Source organism: Phodopus roborovskii, unplaced genomic scaffold, assembly GCF_943737965.1.
Source record: "Phodopus roborovskii unplaced genomic scaffold, PHOROB, whole genome shotgun sequence".
In the NCBI taxonomy this organism is placed as follows: Eukaryota; Metazoa; Chordata; class Mammalia; order Rodentia; family Cricetidae; genus Phodopus; species Phodopus roborovskii.
Window position 1 is genome coordinate 7,528,406 of NW_026126408.1, and position 18,962 is coordinate 7,547,367.

General features: G+C 40.0%; 1 protein-coding gene across 1 annotated transcript in view; it reads right to left on the minus strand.

Annotated features, from left to right (window-relative positions):
- Positions 1–18,962, minus strand: part of LOC127220144 (lipid droplet-associated hydrolase-like) — a 171,796-nt gene that overhangs the window by 20,211 nt on the left and 132,623 nt on the right. The window contains 1 exon segment of the mRNA XM_051181876.1: positions 6,836–7,070. Within this exon segment, the coding sequence (XP_051037833.1) occupies positions 6,836–7,070 (235 nt within the window).

Consider the following 18,962-nt stretch of genomic DNA (forward strand, 5'->3'; position numbering starts at 1 on the left):
AGTCAAGATGGAGAGTCTGGAGAAAGCAGGACGTGGAAGTACTTAGATTAACAGAAATGGGTTAATAAGAAACTAGTACCTGGCCAACAGAATTATATCAAATACAGAGTCTCTGAGCGTTATTTGGGGCTGGCGCGGCAGCTGGACAGGACCATCCCTGACAGAGGTGGAGAAGGGTGAGGTTATTTCTACCTGGCATGTTTGCAGCTCTTACTTGGTGAGTGAATAAAACTGATTCCTATCTTCAGTGGCCACTGGGATTGAACTTTCTGTCAACTACAGTTTATCTCATTCCAATATATAAAAAATGGAAGCTGGGACTACTGAATTTTCTGGGTATTTTTGGTCAGAGCAAAGGGGATGTGGGCCTTAACTCTAGCAGGGGAGAAGGGAGGCTCTAGTCTTCATTTATATGCATTGGAGGTTTCCCTGAAAGGAGGTACAATCATGGACTAGAAAGAGCCTTTCCAGGGAAGGCTCCTCCCTGCAATGTTTTGATAATTCCTGAGACTGGCAGGATTTGCAGGGTGTAGCAGGGCTTCAGGGCATAGCCACTGAGCTGAAGATAGAGTGGGGAACAAGAGGGTCCTGGAGACAAGAGCTTCAGTTAGAACAGAGGCCCAACACAAACAGAGCTGTGGTACAGCAAGGCAGTGTAAACCAGGAGGCCCAGAGAAAAACTATACAGATTTGACATGCACAGAAACCCAGACGAAGACACTTAATAGGGGGGAACTTACTTAGCTTTTCTTGTTTGCATTGTTTTTCATTTTTGCCAGTGGTGTGAAAATGTATATAACAGCACAGAAACTAAGCCTAGAGAATAAATTCCCCCATTCTAAAATTATCCCATAATTTAAAAAAATGATTCTTGCTTGTGCAACTCACTATGTTTCTTAATAAGCCAGTGCTTCAGTTACTATGAGACTGACAAATTGCCTACAGCACTAAGAAGGCCTAGTCATTACAGCCATCTACTTAGTGTGCAAAAATGTGTACAATCTTATCTAAGTAACAGTATGTTTATCACAGTGAAAGGCATAACCAATGACCCACAGTGTACGATTATTAAAACTATCACATTTTAGACTGGAAGATAATTTAAAGGGAAGTAAAAATATATGGAGAAACAGGAAACATTCCTAGGAACATTAAACTTTAGATGAGATGAGGTCCTAGAGCCATGTAATTACCCTTGACTTAATCTAGCACAGACAAACCAGTTCTTTCTGCTCTTTTCTTGGATTTTAGGCTCAAGCTTCCTCCGCTAACTAGGCCTTTAGATGGGTTTATGAACAGACTTTCACAGGCTTGCCAGAGTGAGAGTGTAGATTACATGCATGTCTGGTTTCTTTGTAGCAAAAATAAATAAATAAATAAATAAATAAATAAATAAATAAATAAATAAAATTCTGGGACAAACTGATTATATTCTGAGAAGAAATTTGTGATCTGTTGTGAAGCTTGCTATTGTTAGCTCTTTAAACAGTTTAAAAAGTTACTTACACGTTTATTAAGGAGGGGGAAAGATTATGACAGTTTCTTTCACAAGAATTATTTGATAAATCTTCTAACCTGGCAGGGCTTCCTCAAGTCTTGGGCTATGATTCTCTCCTAAGGTAATGGAAAGGAATGAAGACATCAGGGGAGCCTAACAAAAAGACATTCATTTAAACACGTGACTGTGTCCTTGACATGGCTGAGCTAAAATATGTTTTCTTTTAGCTTTGATCAGGAAACCTACTTTAGCATCTTCGTGGGAAGACCATGTTACATGAGATGGAAACACATATGCTCCAGGGAACATATGTCGTAGCAAATTTCCAGAGTTGAAATGAAGGGGGGAAACCATGTATAGTCTTTACAAACACTTCAGACAATCTAGTCACAATCTCATTGCTCTGGTGGATGTAGAGGTAATGCTTATACTATGTGCTAACTGAGTTAGGGCCACTCTCTAGCTGGGAAGTGACATTTCTCTCATTCTAATGTCACAGAACTTTGCCTGCTAGAAGGGGGGTGGGGGAAATGATGATGGAGTAGAGGGTTTGGTGTACTGTCTTTGCCATGGTGTGGCGGCACCTGAAATGGTGGACTCTTTTGGTCTATGAAGGTTCAGAGCCTACAACAACAAACATGCACAAACTATAGGACACTGAAGGGTACCCTATCTAGACAGGACAGGGTTTATAATCTACACACTGACCAGCAAACTTCCTCCATTTGTTTCCTTAAGATTTCGCCTGGAGCACAGACATTAAGTGATGCACAAACACTGCAAGGCGGCCTGCAGGTCCAAGCAGCAAGTTAAAGGTCATCCTCTGAAGGGCAGTGAGACACGGAGCAGGTCAGCATGGGGAGGATGGAGCTAGACCGAAAGGAGTCCTGGGGTTGGCTTCTTACCTGATCATTTGCTAACTTTTCTTAAACCACACCACTGGGGTAGCTGCTATGAATACTGCCTACAGGGCCTGAGATGTGGCAGGGTTCACTAACTATCCCCAGTCAAGGCCATCTCTTAATGCATTGTCCTTTCAGGAAGTCACCAAAGGCATGACCAGGTGGCTGGACAGTGCTAGCTTCCATGGTGAGTGTTGGCAAAGGACTCAGTAGGTACCGAGAGCCAGGGAACAAAGGGATGAGCTGGTTGGGATGCTTGACACATTTGGTTAATGTTCTGCTCAGGGTTATAAGGGTGAACTGATCATCCAGGCAGAGTTGAGCCAAGGACTAGAAAGGATAAGAAGTCATTCTTACTCACTTTCTCTGTAACCCAAGTCGCACTGACTGAGAAATACTGAGACTAGTGATCACTTGGGTGTTGTTAGTTCAGACTCAGAGCTGAGGAATCAGGAGATCAGATGATGGAGGCATCAACAGCAAGAGGGCCATGAACACAAATACATCTGTTTGTGAGTTGGTCATTAAAAGAGATGACCAATGTTCATTCTGGTTTTAGCCTCTATTTTGAAGATGGTGGGGGAAAACCTGCAACAATGTAGCTGGAAGGCGCTGATTGTCCTTGAAGACAAAGGAATGCATACTATGGTTGAACTGTCTTGCATCCCAGGCTCCTGGAACACTCATTGCTACAACTGCAAGGCATGTTCCTTCCTTACTAGTGACTTAAGGGGGATGTTTCTACATGAAGATATTTATGACTCTTATGTAGAAAAGTCTAAGAAATATCTTTACATAAGCACTTGCTTAAATAAAAACTCAACTTAAACTTGTCATTTAATTATTGTACTTAGACTTTCCATACATAACTGAAAGACAAACATTTCTTATGTTCCACATCCTGATCTGACACCCTCTTCTGGTCACCAGTCAGCATGGTGTTGACATGGTGCACACACATATGTGTGGGTGAAACACCAACACATTAAAAAAAATACTTAGATGATGGGAGATGTCATTCTGTAAATATGTTTCTCTTATTGGTTAATGAATAGAACACTGTTGGCCAACAGGAAAGCAAGATAGGCAGAACTAGGAGACTAGGAGGATTCTGGAAATAGTAGGAAGGAGATCCAAGATGGAGGACTGAGAGAGAAGCATGCCAGGGTCTCTCCCTGGTAAGATAAGACCATGTGGAAGTACTTAGATTAATAGAAATGGGTTAATATTTAAGACAGAGTCAGCCAATAAGAAACTAGTAACTGGCCTACAGAATTATATGTGATACAGCATCTCTCTGTATTGTTTGGGGCTGGCGCAGCAGTGGGACCAAAACAGACTGGCAGGAAAAACATACTCTTAACATATTGGCGTCCACAATGTGGCTAATAAGATCTTCCACTTAAAACTTAATAAAAGCTTAAAAAAAAGGTTTTAGAAACCAAAGAACAGAGCTAATCAAGGCTTCTTTCTAACATCATTTTTCTCTCTTGGACTTTGTTTTGCTAGAGACAGCAGAAATTTGCACAGCTCCTTTAAGGGAGGTTTCCTGACTCAGCATAAGTGGCAAAAAAAAAAAAAAAAAAAAACCCACAAGGCTTTTAAAGAGCTCTGCTAACAACTGAATGTTGTGTAGGAGAGCTGGCAATGGCAGTAACCACATCTCCAAGCCAGCAGCATGCTGCTGGATGGCAGTGTAGACCAAGGCAGTGAGCACAGCTCTTAAGTTTTGGCAATAAAAGTACTGGCAGCCATCTTGGATAGATAGCGGCTGAAACAACTGTAGCTTTCATTTTAGCAATTTTGTTGTTTACCAGATAAAAGACTCATGGCCAGAAAAAAGATAAAGATTTACAGTAAAGACAGATTCAGATGAAGATAAACGTCTAAAGGTTTACAGTGTGTTTTAAAATATATGTAGGATCAGGAGAGAAAAAGAATAAAATGGTTTTAAAAAAAAAAAAGGACAATTGAATTAGAGTGGCTGGGTGTGGTGGCACACACCTTAAATTCTAGCGCTTGGGAGGCAGAGGCTCCCAAGTAAATCTGCTGTACAGAGTTAACACTGGGACAGATAAAAGTTACACAGAGAAACTCAAAAAATGAAAAAAAAAAAGAAGTAAAAGAAATAGAGTAATAAAAAATCCATGTAAAGATGGAAAGCACAGAGAAACTTTGGATACTATATGCTGTTCTGTTATCTTTAAATTATTTGACTGCTGAGGAAATAACAACTGTTAAAAGAAATGCTGTTGGATTAATTAAATTTATATATTTTAAAAATGCTTTGACTCCAAAATTTAAGTCTAAGAACAGATTACTGGGGAAAAGGATTTCTACTTTTGTTTCCACAGAAAACTTCCAGACTAACATGGTTTGATCAAGCAAGATCCCCTGAAACAGTGTCCCAGGTGATCCAACATTCAAAACAATTGGGACAAGCCAGCCTTGCAGACTATGCCAGGATTTCTTCATCTTTTTAGGATTCTCCCAAGACAGCGCCCCCTACCAGCAAGAAGCTGTTTGGAAAGAACGAGGCCCAAATTTCCAGATACTGTCTATAAATGTTTGTTTTCATTTAAATGGTGTTGGTTACAAATGGTTAATGATCACAACCACTCTCTTTTTAAGGTAAAAAGGGGATTATGGTATAGATATGAATACTTTGTTTTGGAATGGATTTTCATTTATTGATACAATTTAAGGTCAATTTTGTGATATGTATATTTCTCCTCTTGTTTAGGTATTGTGTTTAATAGTCAAAACTTTAGTTAGTTGAGTTAGGTTTTCTAGATATACAGAGTTGTATTTGAGTGAATAGGCATTCTTCAAACCTTTAAAAGACCTACAGAATATGGCATTTAAAATGGTTTAGGGTTTTTCTTAACAGTGAGGCACAACTGCTCCTGGCAACACCACCTGTCAGAAAGGAAGATGGACAGCAAAGAAATATGTTATGGAGTTTACTTTCAATATGACAAGACTAGCCATTTGGGTAAGATACTGGTCTTGTCTGGACTGTTTAACTTTATGCTATATAAACTGGACATGCAGGACCCACAGGAAAGTGACTGCTGATACAAGATGGACAATGCTATAGGGTCCTGATTCATGAAAGAGTCTGCCAGACAGTCTGCAGGATACAGAGAAAAGTGACTGATAAACAGCCAATACAAGAAGACAGTTTAAAGTTTCCTGCTTTGCTGAGGAGTCTGCCAGACACACTATGGCCTATGGGCTGAAGGTGGAACATTACAGAAGAACTTTGGGTGACTGACCAGGCAGTGAGTTGTCTCTGTCATTTCTAGAGTATATATTATCCTTCTGTGGTCTTTGAGGGAGTTGAAGACAGATAGTTATGGTTATAGTTTTCCTTAGTATTAAAGATAAGTCACATATAAGACTTTAGACTCACAAAGATAGGATAGATGATAGAATGTTTTCTTTAAATCTTGCTAAATGTTAATGGACTGAACATTGTCAATTATGGTTCTTATTTGATAACTGTTATGTTATATATTTTATTATGTTAAGGTTAAAACCCTTTTTATTTTAGACAGAAAAGAGGAGATGATGGGAGATGTCATTCTGTAAATATGTTTCTCTTATTGGTTAATGAATAAAACACTGTTGGCCAATAGGAAAGCAAGATAGGAGGGACTAGGAGACTAGGAGGAGAGAGGAAGGAGTAGGGAGGAGATCCAAGATGGATGATGGAGAGAGAAGAATGCCAGCCCCTCTCTTCGGTAAGATAAGACCATGTGGCTGTACTTAGATTAATAGAAATAGGTTAATAATTAAGACAGAGTTAGCTGATAAGAAACTAGTAACTGGCCTACAGCATTATATCAAATACAGTGTCTCTGTGTATTATTTGGGGCTTGCACAGCTGTGGGTCCAGGCTGGCAGGGGAAAACCTTACTCATAACACTTAAGTCATTAATAATTCTAGTGAATTATTACTATGCAAAAGTACAGATTAGAAAAACTAATCACCGGTATAATCTGATAGTATGTATAGCAAAGCAGCCAGTACTAAAATATATTAGCATGGTGATATTTACTGTCATAACTTAAACTCTTCTAAACTGACTTAAAGATGAGCGCCAAGGTGTAACCCGCCCACTCTCTGGGCCACTGTTGTAGACACTGAACTATAGTCACTCCTGGATTCCTGGCAGGACTGCACCCATGCTGTGACTTTGATTGGCACATCTCCTCACTGTAGCCACAGTGCAGAACCAGAAGGGATCACTGGTGCTCCCTGAGGTTTCTCATGCAAACTCCCTTCACTCAGTCTCCAGCTCTACTCTCATGTTAAGCTTGGGGTAGAAAGTCAGAAAGATAACTGCCTGATGTTCCTGAACTCTTCAAGATTTTTCTGTAAACATTCCCTAGTCAACAGTAAACATACACCTTTTAAAAACATGCTTACCCAGGCAGAATGGTTGAAGAGCACTCTTCACAGGAATTTCACAGGTAAAGTTCAGTCTTTCAAGGGCTTTTGTGGCTATGAAGGACTTTATTATTTCAGGACAGGGCTTAAAGACTAAGTAGCTGGCAGCATAGAGCACATATCGAAGCCAGCACAAAAGTGGAGTGGCAATCCTGCCTTTGGGTGTCTCAGACATCTGCTCAATAGTGGGAAGCAGCAGGAAGGTGTGGATGACCTACAAGAAAGACAGATGCTTGGATGAGTGGTTCTCATGAACCCCCTGGTGGGTGTTCTTCCTACACTGTGCTAACTGGGACCAGGCCTAGAACACTACTAGAGATGATATCAGACCAAACTAAAGCCAACTATATTCTTACCCCATGACCACTCTGGATAGGACCTGAGCTCATTCCTAGGGGCATTGTGGCTAACTGTTGGAAGGAGGAGGAATGCTAGACACTTCCTAGATCATGATGGTAATTCACCATTCCCTTAAATGATTACTGAAGTAGGAAGCACTACATGAACTTGACTTTGATGGTACCACACGGATGCTTCCATTGCTATCAGCAAGCCTCTGTTGATTAGACTTGGACATAGTTCCCTTTTCAAAAGGCTCTTCAATTCCTAAGGATAACAGACAATGACACTCACCAACAGATCTGGATATGTTCCCAGGGTTGTACCAGGTATATTGCAATGTGGGTTTCTCTTAACTTCATTGCAGTGTTGAAGGATAAAACCATTAGTACAACTCAATCAAAGAAACAGAGATATATCCAAATACTTTTGTGGGTGAAAATGAGCATCCCTCAAACAGTTTTAAGTCAAAGGGTATTTACCACATGGTTATTGCTGAACTGAACATAATCTGTACAGGAGATCAGAAAAGCCAAAAAAGTTATGTACAATTCAGTAACAGGAATATAAATAGTGCACCTCAAGAATATTAAAAGACCATAGAACAGAAAATAACAGATGCTATCCATGTAAGTTCCTTGATCTTTATTTTTATATTATATGTATGAGTGTTTTCTTGCATGCTTGCCTGTGCACCATGTATGTGTATGTAGAAGCAGGAAGAGGCTGGTGGATCCCCCTGGGACTAGAATTACAGACAGTTCAAAGCCATTATGTGAGTATTAGGGATCAAAGTTAGGTTCTCTTAAAGTGCAACAGATACTCTTAACCACTGAGCTATCTCTCCAAACCCATCCCCTTAATTTTCCTTAAATACAGTTGAGCATTTCATGTGTGTGTGTGTGTGCACATATATGCACATCCCTGCATGTGCTTGAATACATGTATGCCAGGATGTACATGTGGAAATCACAGATAATTTGTGGGAGTTAATTCATTCCTTCCAGTGTGAACTGAGGATGTCAGGCTGGGCACCAGTCCTGGCTTTATTCTTAAATATTTTGGTTCAACACAATACACACAGTGAGGCTTGTCAAGTATACATATGCCACACAGCAAGTCACTATAAACCAATCACGAGGCACGAGAAGATGCAGAGAGCAGAGCCTGCTTGTGAGTCTCCAGTCATGAGGCTTCATGTCAGCATCCATCACCCCACAATGGCAGTTGTTTCTGGCCTACATCAGTGTTCACGGTCCCTCACATCTGAGATCATCTTTGTTAACGAACTGTATGTCACACAGCGCACTTCAGTTTAAATGTTTACCAACCTCGTGTTTACAAACCTCATCTCTGTTGTCTTCCTTCATCTTTGCTAATTTTCCACTATATGAATATACAAACAGTATTCATCTTACTGATAGATATTTGAGTTGTTTTCAATCTTTAGTCAGATCTTACTTTCTGATCCAGTGTTTTCTGTCTGAAGAAAGTAACACAGTTCATGCAGGGTGGGCACTGACGACCACTCTCTTCAGCTGTTCTCATCTCAAGGGTTGTTACTCTTTCTTTACCTCTGAAGGATGATCTCACAGGATAGAGAATTCCAGATTAGTGTTTTTCTTTTCTTCTCCAGCACACTAACCATGGCACATCCTCTCTCTTCCTGTTAGTGTGGATTCTGAGAAGTTGGAAATGATTCCTGCCTTTGCTTCTCTGTAAGCAGAGATCCTGTTTTTTTCTCCCTGTCTCTCATGATTTCTTTATTTCGTCTTCCTGTAGTTTATAAGCTCACACCTAACTGTAGCATGCTTTAGGGAGGTGTTAATCCAGTGTGGTGTCTTCTCAGGTCGCTGTGTCTCTTGTATGGTGTCTGACATGAACTTAGTCGTTATCCTTTACAGTCACTTTCTGTTTCTTTCTCTCCTGCAGTATTCCTGTTACCCTTGTCCCATCTTTTGTAGAGTCCTATAGTCTTCTGAGATTAATTTTCCTGGTTCTCTTTGCTTTTTTGACTTTAGGGGTTTCTTTTGAGATGTCTTCAAGTTCAGAAATCCTTTATTCACCAAGATGAAGTTCCTCACACACTCAACACAGCCATCTTCATTTCTGTTACAGTAGTTTTGATGGCAGCATGCCCACACCTCATAGGAATCCCATATCACTTCATGTTGGCCACCTGTTCTATTGGAACTTTTCATGTGTTCATCATAGCTGCTCAGAAGTCCTGGTCGTCTCATCTGCACGTCCCACATATATGAGTCTGTTGCTTACTCTACTTCTCAAGTTGTGCCTTTTGCTACTTAGCATGTCTTGTAATATTTTTCCTACTATCTATACAAAATGTACCAGGGATGATTAGCTGTTCAAGTATGTTATTAGAAACACAGTGCTCTTGTGTAGTTCACAGGTATCTTTGTCTGTGCTTTTTGCCAAAAGTACAGGGGAATAATTCTACAATAGCTACTGAGAGCCAGATTGAGCTCTTGGGAGACAAATCTCAAAATTATATAGTTCCCGCAATGTCTGGGACCTCCTGGAATTTTTAAACTTCAGAGTCCTCTACTCTGAGCCTTCAGAATAAATCAACCACTTTCCACCAGGGTTTCAACTTGTGATAAACTCTGATAAACTGTCATACTTTGTATGACCCTGTCTTTCCCTCTGACCTTTGGTACCCATCAAGCCTGCTTGGCTTTACATGGGATCTGGGCATTTGAACTTGGGTCATGTATGTATGGTGAATGATTTGCCTGCTGAGTCATCTCCCCAGACTCTTCTTTCTTTTAAATACATGTTGTGTGATTCTTTTTCCTGAAGGAATAGGAATCATCGTCTGCTCAAGCATAAGGGGCATCGATGACAGGAACAAAGGAATGATTCTATCCAGTGAGTTTACCTGGAGTTGCTTTCAGGACTGTAAGCAACTTATGAATGCTACACAGTTAGAAGAACTGTCTTTCCCAGTTATTGTTAGTTAATATTCCTGGGGAGGGAGTGGGGGCTTTGTGAGCCCCTCCTCTGCCCTATGAAGGAAAATTAATGAACTCACTTCTGTACAAATATCCTTCCAGGAATTACAGCTGCATACTGTTTAAGAGGACAATGGTCAAATAATGCCTAAGGGACAGTGTGCCACAACAGTTATCCTGACATATTCTCAAGGACACAACTTTGTGCCTTTGATTTATATGTCCCTGGTGATCCATGATGATGAACACATTTTCAGACATATATTGTTAATGATATTTTCTTTTGAAGACATATCTAATTGTGTTTTGATCATTTATAGAATGTGTTTGGCCTTCTATTTAAAAAAATTATATTAACATTTAGATATGTATATGCGGGAATATGTGTATATATGTATATACACACACACACAAAATGCACATAGATTACAACATGTGGGAATCAGTTGTTTCCTTCCCCCATCTGGGATCTAACTCAGGTAGTTAGGCTGTGGGTAACAGCCTTTACTCAAGAAGCCATAGTGATTACCTGGTCTTCTCTTTCCAGTTACTGTTCTTTGTGGGTTTTTTTTTTTTTTAATTCTTCTCTAACTGCTAATAAAGAATTTGTTTTTTTCATTCAAAATGTTTCTTTATACTAAATTAGATATGCTGGCCCTTATCTTCTTTACAATGCAGTCCCAAGCCTTTGGATGTATGACATCACTTGTGGGGCTGTTCTCTGATTTTAGATATCAAGGAATGTTTGACCATTTCCTTCATTTATTTCTATGTTTCTTTCTGAGTGAAACCAATGCATTTTCCCCATTCTTTCTGTCTCTTTTTCATCTCTTGTGTGGGAAGTTCCTTTCTCATTGTCACCTGTTTTATGATATTGCCCAAATGCCAAATTTGGTCAGGTGTCCCCGGGAATTTTCCTTTTGTGTTTCTTGATAATATGGAACAGGGATTTGAGAGTGAAAACTGAGGAGGGCTATTTCTTTCTAGTCAGACCTTGTTTTTTCTTGGTCCTATCTTTCAGCTAAGTATTCAGCTATTTCCTGTAGACTTTTTCTTCTACAATAGTTGAGATATTTTGTTTCCATTTTGATCACAATAGTTTGAACTTCTCTGTGTTTCCTCCTCTGTCCAGTAAGTTATTATTGTTCTTGAGTCCATGCATGGCCTATGATGAGTGAAAATCCTTTGGAGGAGGGGCTTTTTCACACAACTTGAACTGCTGCTTTGGTCGCAGTGCATTGCAAATGCCACAAGATGCTTCTTAGACAAAATGCAGCTTTTCAGCCACAATATAAAGAGAGATTCTGATCTCAACCAGAAAGTATGTTTTGTACACATTCTAATCCTGTAAAGTAGGTATTTGTCATGTTACTTCAACACTAAAAAAGCATGCTATAGGACTCTGGGGGTAAAGCTAAGAAAAATATTTGAGGAATCAGAGTTGTATCATATTAACCAATGGCTTTCCACCTCCCAATTCAGAGTTCTATCTTTTAGGTAATCCTAATGGCATGAGTAACTGTCATTCCAGAAAGCGATAGAGATGCCATGTTAGACTTAAGGAGACTTAACTGATTTCAAATGTGTGCATCTGTGCTAAGTAGCGACTCATATTGAGACAGGTAGGGTTTCTTCTATGTCCTGTTGTGTAAGGAATATGGTTTTTCCTCCCGCTGCCAGTCTGGTCCTGCCACCGGGCCAGCCCCAATTAACACACAGAGACTCTGTATATGATATAATTTTGTTGGCCAGTTACAAGTTTTTTTTTTATCGGCTAGCTCTGTCTTAATTATTAACCCATTTTTATGTATTTTTACGTGTTCTTACTAGCAATAGACGGCTGGCGGTTTTATTCTCTCCAGATTCTCCATCTTGACTCCTTACTACTTCCCATTTCCTCCTTATCTCCTAGCCCCTCCTATCTTCATTTTCCTATTGGCCAACAGTGCTTTATTCATTAAACAGCATGAGAAACATTTACAGAATGACATCTCCCATCACTGTTAAAGTTTCCCAGGTGAAGAGTGTCCTCCCTTCCCCATCTTGCAAGAACAGCTCCCCTCCAGACCAAGGAGCAGGCTGCTTGGTAGCAGCCGAGGGAGTAATAGAAAGATGTAGAAAGTGTTGCTGAAAGTCTCAGTGTTGCTGATAATGTGATCAGGAAGCCAGGTTGGCCACAGTTAATGGCCACTAGGATTGTATTTTTTCCTTCTGTTCCTCCGACATTTATTTTGGAATATATATATATATATATATATATATATATATATATATATATATCAAGTTCATTTAAATGAAGACAAACATTTATAGACAATATTTGGGAATTTGGGCATGGTAAGGGGCGCTATCATGGGGGATTCAAAGAAGATTCAGAAATCCTGGCTGTAGTCTGTCAGGCTGCTTTGTCCAGCTGTTTTGAATGTAGGATCACCTGGTACTCTGTTTCAGGTGGTCTGGCTTGAATGAACCACATTAGTCTGGAAGGAATCCACATCTTTTCATTTTCTGTGGAAACAAAAATAGAAATCCTTTTCCCCAGTAACTTGTCCTTGAACTTAAATTTTGGAGTCAAAGCATTTTTTTTTAAATTTAATTTATTATTTTACATGTTGATCCCAGTTCCCTCTCCCTCGCTTCCTCCTTCCCTCCCTCCCTTCCTCCCTCCCTCCTTCCCTTCCTTTTACCCTCTCTGCCCTCTCACATGCACTCTAACCACCCTCCCCTCCCATCCCCCCACCCCAATTCCATATGTAGGGGAATGCCATCTAGTTGGGGTCAGGTAGGTCTGACAGGTTATGTGAAGTAGGGACTAGGGCTTCTCTCCTGTCTCTAGATTAAGGCAGTTATCCCTCCATGGGGGATGTGTTCGCAAAGTCCTTTTGTGCACCAGGGATACATCCTGGCTCCACTGTCTGAGGTCCCTTAGACTGCTCAGCCCTTCTGGCTGAGACCCATATTCAGGGGGGCCTGAGTCAGTCCCATGCTGGCTTCCCAGCTATCAGTCTGGTGGCCCGTTAGCTCCTCCTTGTTCAGGTAAGCTGTCTCTATGTGTTTCTGCTGCCTGGTCTTGTCCTCTCCCTCTGCATCTGAGTTCTACTTCGACTCAGTGTTTATGTATGGGTTTTTGCTACACAGGCATTAGTTGAGGGCTCCATGAATAAGTTAGTTGTTGATCTCACTCTCCGGGAAGGGCATTTATGGTAGCCTTTCCACGGAAGCTCAAATTGTTATTTGGCAGCAGTCTTGTAGTTCTCTAGACCTTTCTTTGTGTTCAATTTTATCTTCAAACCAATATTGGCTCCCTCTTTTATGTTATCTCTCTCTCTCTCTCTCTCTCTGTCTGTCTGTCTGTCTCTTTCTTTCCTGTCTTCTATTCCTAACCAGGCTAAATCTTCCTGGTCACACATGTTTTCCTTTCCTCCCCCTCGTTTTCTCCTACTTCTCTCTCCATTTGCTGCCCCCCCCCCCACTTCCCCTGAGCTCTGGGGGACTTGTCCATTACCAGTTCTGTGAGGGACTTTATATGAATCTCTTAGAATATACCTTGTATCCTAGTTCCTCTGGTGGTGTGAGTTATAGGCTGGTGATCCTTTGATCTAGGTCTAAAATCCATATATGAGTGAGTACATACTGTGTTCCTCTTTTTGTGACTGGGTTACCTCATTCAGGATGGTTTCTTCAAGTGCCATCCACTTGCCTGCGAATTTCAATATACCATTATTTTTTTCTGCAGAGTAGTATTCCATTGTGTAGATGTGCCACATCTTCATTAACCATTCTTCAATTGAGGGGCATCTAGGTTGCTTCCAGGTTATTGCTATTACAAATAGTGCTGCTATGAACATAGTTGAACAGATGTCTTTGTTACATGGATGTGAATCCTTTGGGTATATGCCTAAGAGGGGCATTGCCGGGTCCTGTGGTAAACTAATTCCCATTTTCCTGAGGAACTGCCATACTGATCTCCAAAATGGCTGTATGAGTTTGCACTCCCACCAGCAGTGGAGGAGGGTTCCCCTTTCTCCACATCCTCTCCAACATGAGTCATCATTGGTGTTTCTAATTTTAGCCATTCTGGCAGGAGTAGGATGGTATCTCAAAGTTGTTTTGATTTGCATTTCCCTGATAGCTAAGGATGTGGAGCACTTTCTTAAGTGTCTTTCAGCCTTTTTTATTTCCTCTATTGAGAATTCTTTCTTCAGCTCTGTACCCCATTTTTTAATTGGGTTATTTGGTGTTTTGTTGACTAGTTTCTTGAGTTCTTTGTGTATTTTGGAGATCAGCCCTTTGTCGGATATAGGATTGGTGAAAATCTTTTCCCAGTCGGTGTGCTGCCGTTTGGTCTTGTCTACTGTGTCCTTTGCCTTACAGAAGCTTCTAAGTTTGAAGAGGTCCCATTTATTAATTGTTTCTCTCAGTGTCTGTGCCCCTGGAGTTATGTTCAGGAAGCGATCTCCTATACCAATTTGTTCAAGGGTACCTCCTACTTTCTCTTCTAAGAGGTTCAATGTGGCTGCATTGATGTTGAGGTCTTTGATCCATTTGGACTTGAGTTTTGTGCATGGCGACAGACATGGGTCTATCTGCAGTCTTCTACACACCCTCATCCAATTGTGCCAGCACCATTTGTTGAAGATGCTGTCTTTGCCCCATTGTATAATTTTAGCTGTTTTGTCAAAAATCATGTGTTATTAGGTGTGTGGGTTAATAGCAGGATTTTCAATTTGATTCCATTGGTCTTCCTTTCTATTTTTATGCCAATACCAGGCTGGTTTCAGAACTATGGCTCTGTAGTAGAGCTTAAAGTCAGGAAGGTGATGCCTCCTGAAGTTCTTTTATTGTATAGGGTTGTTTTGGCTATCCTGGGTCTTTTGTTTTTCCATATAAAGTTGATTATTATCTTTTCAAGGTCGGTGAAGAATTGTGGTGGGATTTTAAGGGGGATTGCATTGAATCTGTAGATTGCTTTTGGCAAGATTGCCATTTTTACTATGTTTATCCTACCTATCCAAGAGCATGGGAGATCTTTCCATTTTCTGGTATCTTCTTTAATTTCTTTCTTTAGAGTCACAAAGTTCTTATTATATAGGTCTTTTACTTATTTGGTAAGCGTTACACCAAGATACTTTATGTTGCTTGTGGCTATTGTAAAGGGTGATGTTTCCTCGATTTCTTTCTCTGTCTCTTTGTCTTCTGAAAAAAAGTAGGGCTACTGATTTTTTTGAGTTTATCTTGTATCCTGCTAGTTTGCTGAAGGTGTTTATCAGCTGTAGGAGTTCCCTGGTAGAGTTTATTGGGTCGCTTATGTAAACTATCATATCATCTGCAAATAGAGACAGTTTGACTTCTTCCTTTCCAATTTGGATGCCCTTGATCTCCTTTTGTTGTCTTATAGCATTAGCTAGAACTTCTAGTACCATATTGAAGAGATATGGAGAGAGAGGGAAGCCTTGTCTTGTTCCTGATTTTAGAGGAATTGGCTTAAGTTTCTCTCCATTCAGTTTGATGTTGGCAGTTGGTTTGCTTATTATGTTTAGGTATGTTCCTGTTATCCCTGACCTCTCCAAGACCTTTATCATGAAAGGGTGTTGAATTTTGTCGAAGGCTTTTTCTGCATCTAGGGAGATAATGATATGGTTTTTCTTTTTCTGTTTGTTTATATGGTGGGTCACGTTGATAGATTTTCGTATGTTAAACCATCCCTGCATTCCAGGGATGAAGCCTACTTGGTCATGGTGGATGATTTCTCTGATGTATTCTTGAATTCGGTTTGCCAGTATTTTATTGAGTATTTTTGCATCGATGTTCATCAGGGATATTGGTCTGTAGTTTTCTTTCTTAGTTGTGTCTTTGTGAGACTTGGGTACCAAGGTTATTGTGGCCTCATAAATAGAGTTTTGCAATGAACCTTCTGTTTCTATCTTGTAGAACAGTTTGAGGAGTAGTGGTATTAGGTCTTCCTTGAATGTGTGGTAGAATTCTGCATTGAATCCATCTGGCCCTGGACATTTTTTGGTTGGAAGGCTTTCGATGACTGCTTCTATTTCATTGTGGGCTATAGGTCTATTTAAGTTGTTTGTCTGTTCTTGATTTAATTTTGGTGAGTGATAGTTATCCAGAAATTTGTCCATTTCCTTTGAATTTTCAATTTTTGTGGAATACAGATTTTCAAAGTATGATCTGAAAATTGTCTGGATTTCCTCTGTGTCTGTTGTTATGTTCCCCTTTTCATTTCTGATTTTGTTTATTTGCATGTTCTCTCTCTGCTTTTTCGTTAATTTGGATAAAGGTTTGTCTATCTTGTTGATTTTCTCAAAAAGCCAACTCTTCATTGCATTGATTTTTTGTATTGTTTTCCTGGTTTCTATTTTGTTGATTTCAGCCCTCAAGTTGATTATTTCCTGGCGTCTACTCCTATGGGGTGAATTCGCTTCTCTCTGTTCTAAGGCTTTCAATTGCGCTGTTAATTCTCTTATGTGAGTATCCTCTGTTTTCTTCATATGGGCATTTAGTGCAATGAACTTCCCTCATAGCACTGCTTTCAAGGTGTCCCATAAGTTCAGGTATGTTGTGTCCTCATTCTCGTTGAATATTAGAAAGTCCTTAATTTCTTTCTTTATTTCTTCTTTGACCCAGGAGTGGTGCAATTGCACATTGTTCAGTTTCCATGAGTTTGCAGGTTTTCTGCTATTTGTGTTTTTGAATTCCAATTTTAAAGCATGGTGGTCCGATATGATACAGGGGACTATTCCTAATCTCTTGTATCTGTTGAGGCTTGTTATGCCACCTAGTATGTGGTTATTTTAGAGAAGGTTCCATGTGGAGCAGAAAAGAAGGTATATTCTTTTGTCTTTTGAATGTTCTATAGATGTCTGTTAACCCCAGTTGAGACATAACTTCTGTTAGTTCTTTTGTTTCATTGTTGAGTTTCTGATTTGTGGTCCTGTCTAGTGTTGAGAGTGAAGTATTGAAGTCTCCCATTATAAGTGTGTGAGGTTTTATATGAGCTTTGAGTTTTAGTAGTGTTTCTTTTACGAATGTGGGTGACTTTGTATTGGGGGCATAAATGTTCAGAACTGAGACTTTTTGTTGATGGATTTCTCCTGCGATGAATATGAAATGACAGTCTTCATCTCTTTTGATTAATTTTGGTTTGAAGTCTAACTTGTTAGATATTAGGATAGCTACACCTGCTTGCTTCTTATTTCCCTTTGATTGGAATATCTTTTACCAACCCTTTACCCTGAGATAATGTCTATCTTTGAAGCTTAGATGTGTTTCTTGTATGCAGCAGAAGGATGGATTCTGTCTTCATATCCATTTTGTGTCTTTTTGTAGGTGAGTTAAAACCATTAATGCTGAGGGTGAATAAGGACCATTGATTGTTGATGCTTGTTTGATTTAGGTTTGTTGTTGGCAGTGGTATTGTGAATATATTAGTTCTGCTTTACCCTTGGTTTCTGGTGTAGTTGGATTATCTGTTGCCTACATTTTTTGTGGGCGTAGTTACCTTCCTTGGGTTGGAGTTTCCTTCCAAAAATTTCAGTAGGGCCGTATTTGTAGATATGTATTGGGAAAATTTGGTTTTGTCATTAAATATCTTGTTTTCTCCATCTATAGTGATTGAGAGTTTTGCTGGATATAGTAGCCTAGGCTGGCATCCGTGTTCTCTTAATATTTTTAGAACATCTATCCAGGACCTTCTGGCCTTGAGGATTTCCATGGAGAAGTCAGGTGTAATTTTGATAGGTCTGCCTTTATATGTTACCTGTCCTTTTTCCTTCGCTGCTCTTAATATTCTTTCTTTATTCTTTATGCTAGGTGTTTTGATTATTATATGTCGAGGGGTCTTTTTTCTTTGGTCAAGCCTATTTGGGGTTTGGTATGCTTTTTGTACTTTCATGGGCATGTCCTTCTCCAGATTTGGAAAATTTTCCTCGATGATTTTGTTGAATATGTTTTCGGCACATTTGAGCTGGACTTCCTCACCTTCCTCTATGCCTATTATTCTTAGGTTTGGCCTTTTCATGGTGTCCCACATTTCCTGGATGTTTTGTGTTAAGGATTTGTTGGATTTATGATTTTCTTTGGTCGATGAATCTATTTCTTCTAGTTTATCTTCTGCGCCTGAGATTCTGTCTTCCATCTCTTGAATTATGTTGGTTATGCTTATGTCTGTAGTTCCTGTTTTTTTTTTGCCCAGTTTTTCTAATTGCAGCATTCCTTCGGTTTGTGTTACCTTTATTTTCTCTATTTCAGTTTTCAAGTCTTGAGCCGTTTCCTTCACCTGCATAATTGTTTTTTTCTTGGCTTTCTGTACTTTCCTTAAGGAATTTGTTCATTTCTTCCACTTTTTTGTTTGTTTTTTCCTCCATTTCTTTAAGGGATTTTCTCACATCTTCTTTGAAGGCCTCTATTATTTTTATGTCGTTCCCTTCTGCTTCCTCTGCTTTGTTGTTGTGTTCCGTTCTAGTTGGTTTAGATTCCCTAGATTCTGGTGGTGTCATGCTTGTCTTTCTGTTGTTAGGTGTTTTCTTGTATTGGTGCCTTCCCATAGCTTCTTCCAGTAGGTGTTGGTGGTGTCTCCCCTTCTCTCTGTGGTACTTCCCCGGTGGGCTTATGTGGGTCAGAGATTCAATATCTGTAGCTCTGTGTGGTCCAAGCTCTCTAGGAGGTCTCTCTGCAGACAGGGACCCAGGGATGGGTTCAAGGATGAGGATCCAGTAGAGGATGCCAGCAGGAACTCACAGTGGTCCCGCAGAGATAGGCGATCTCTGGGAGGGGCCAGGGAC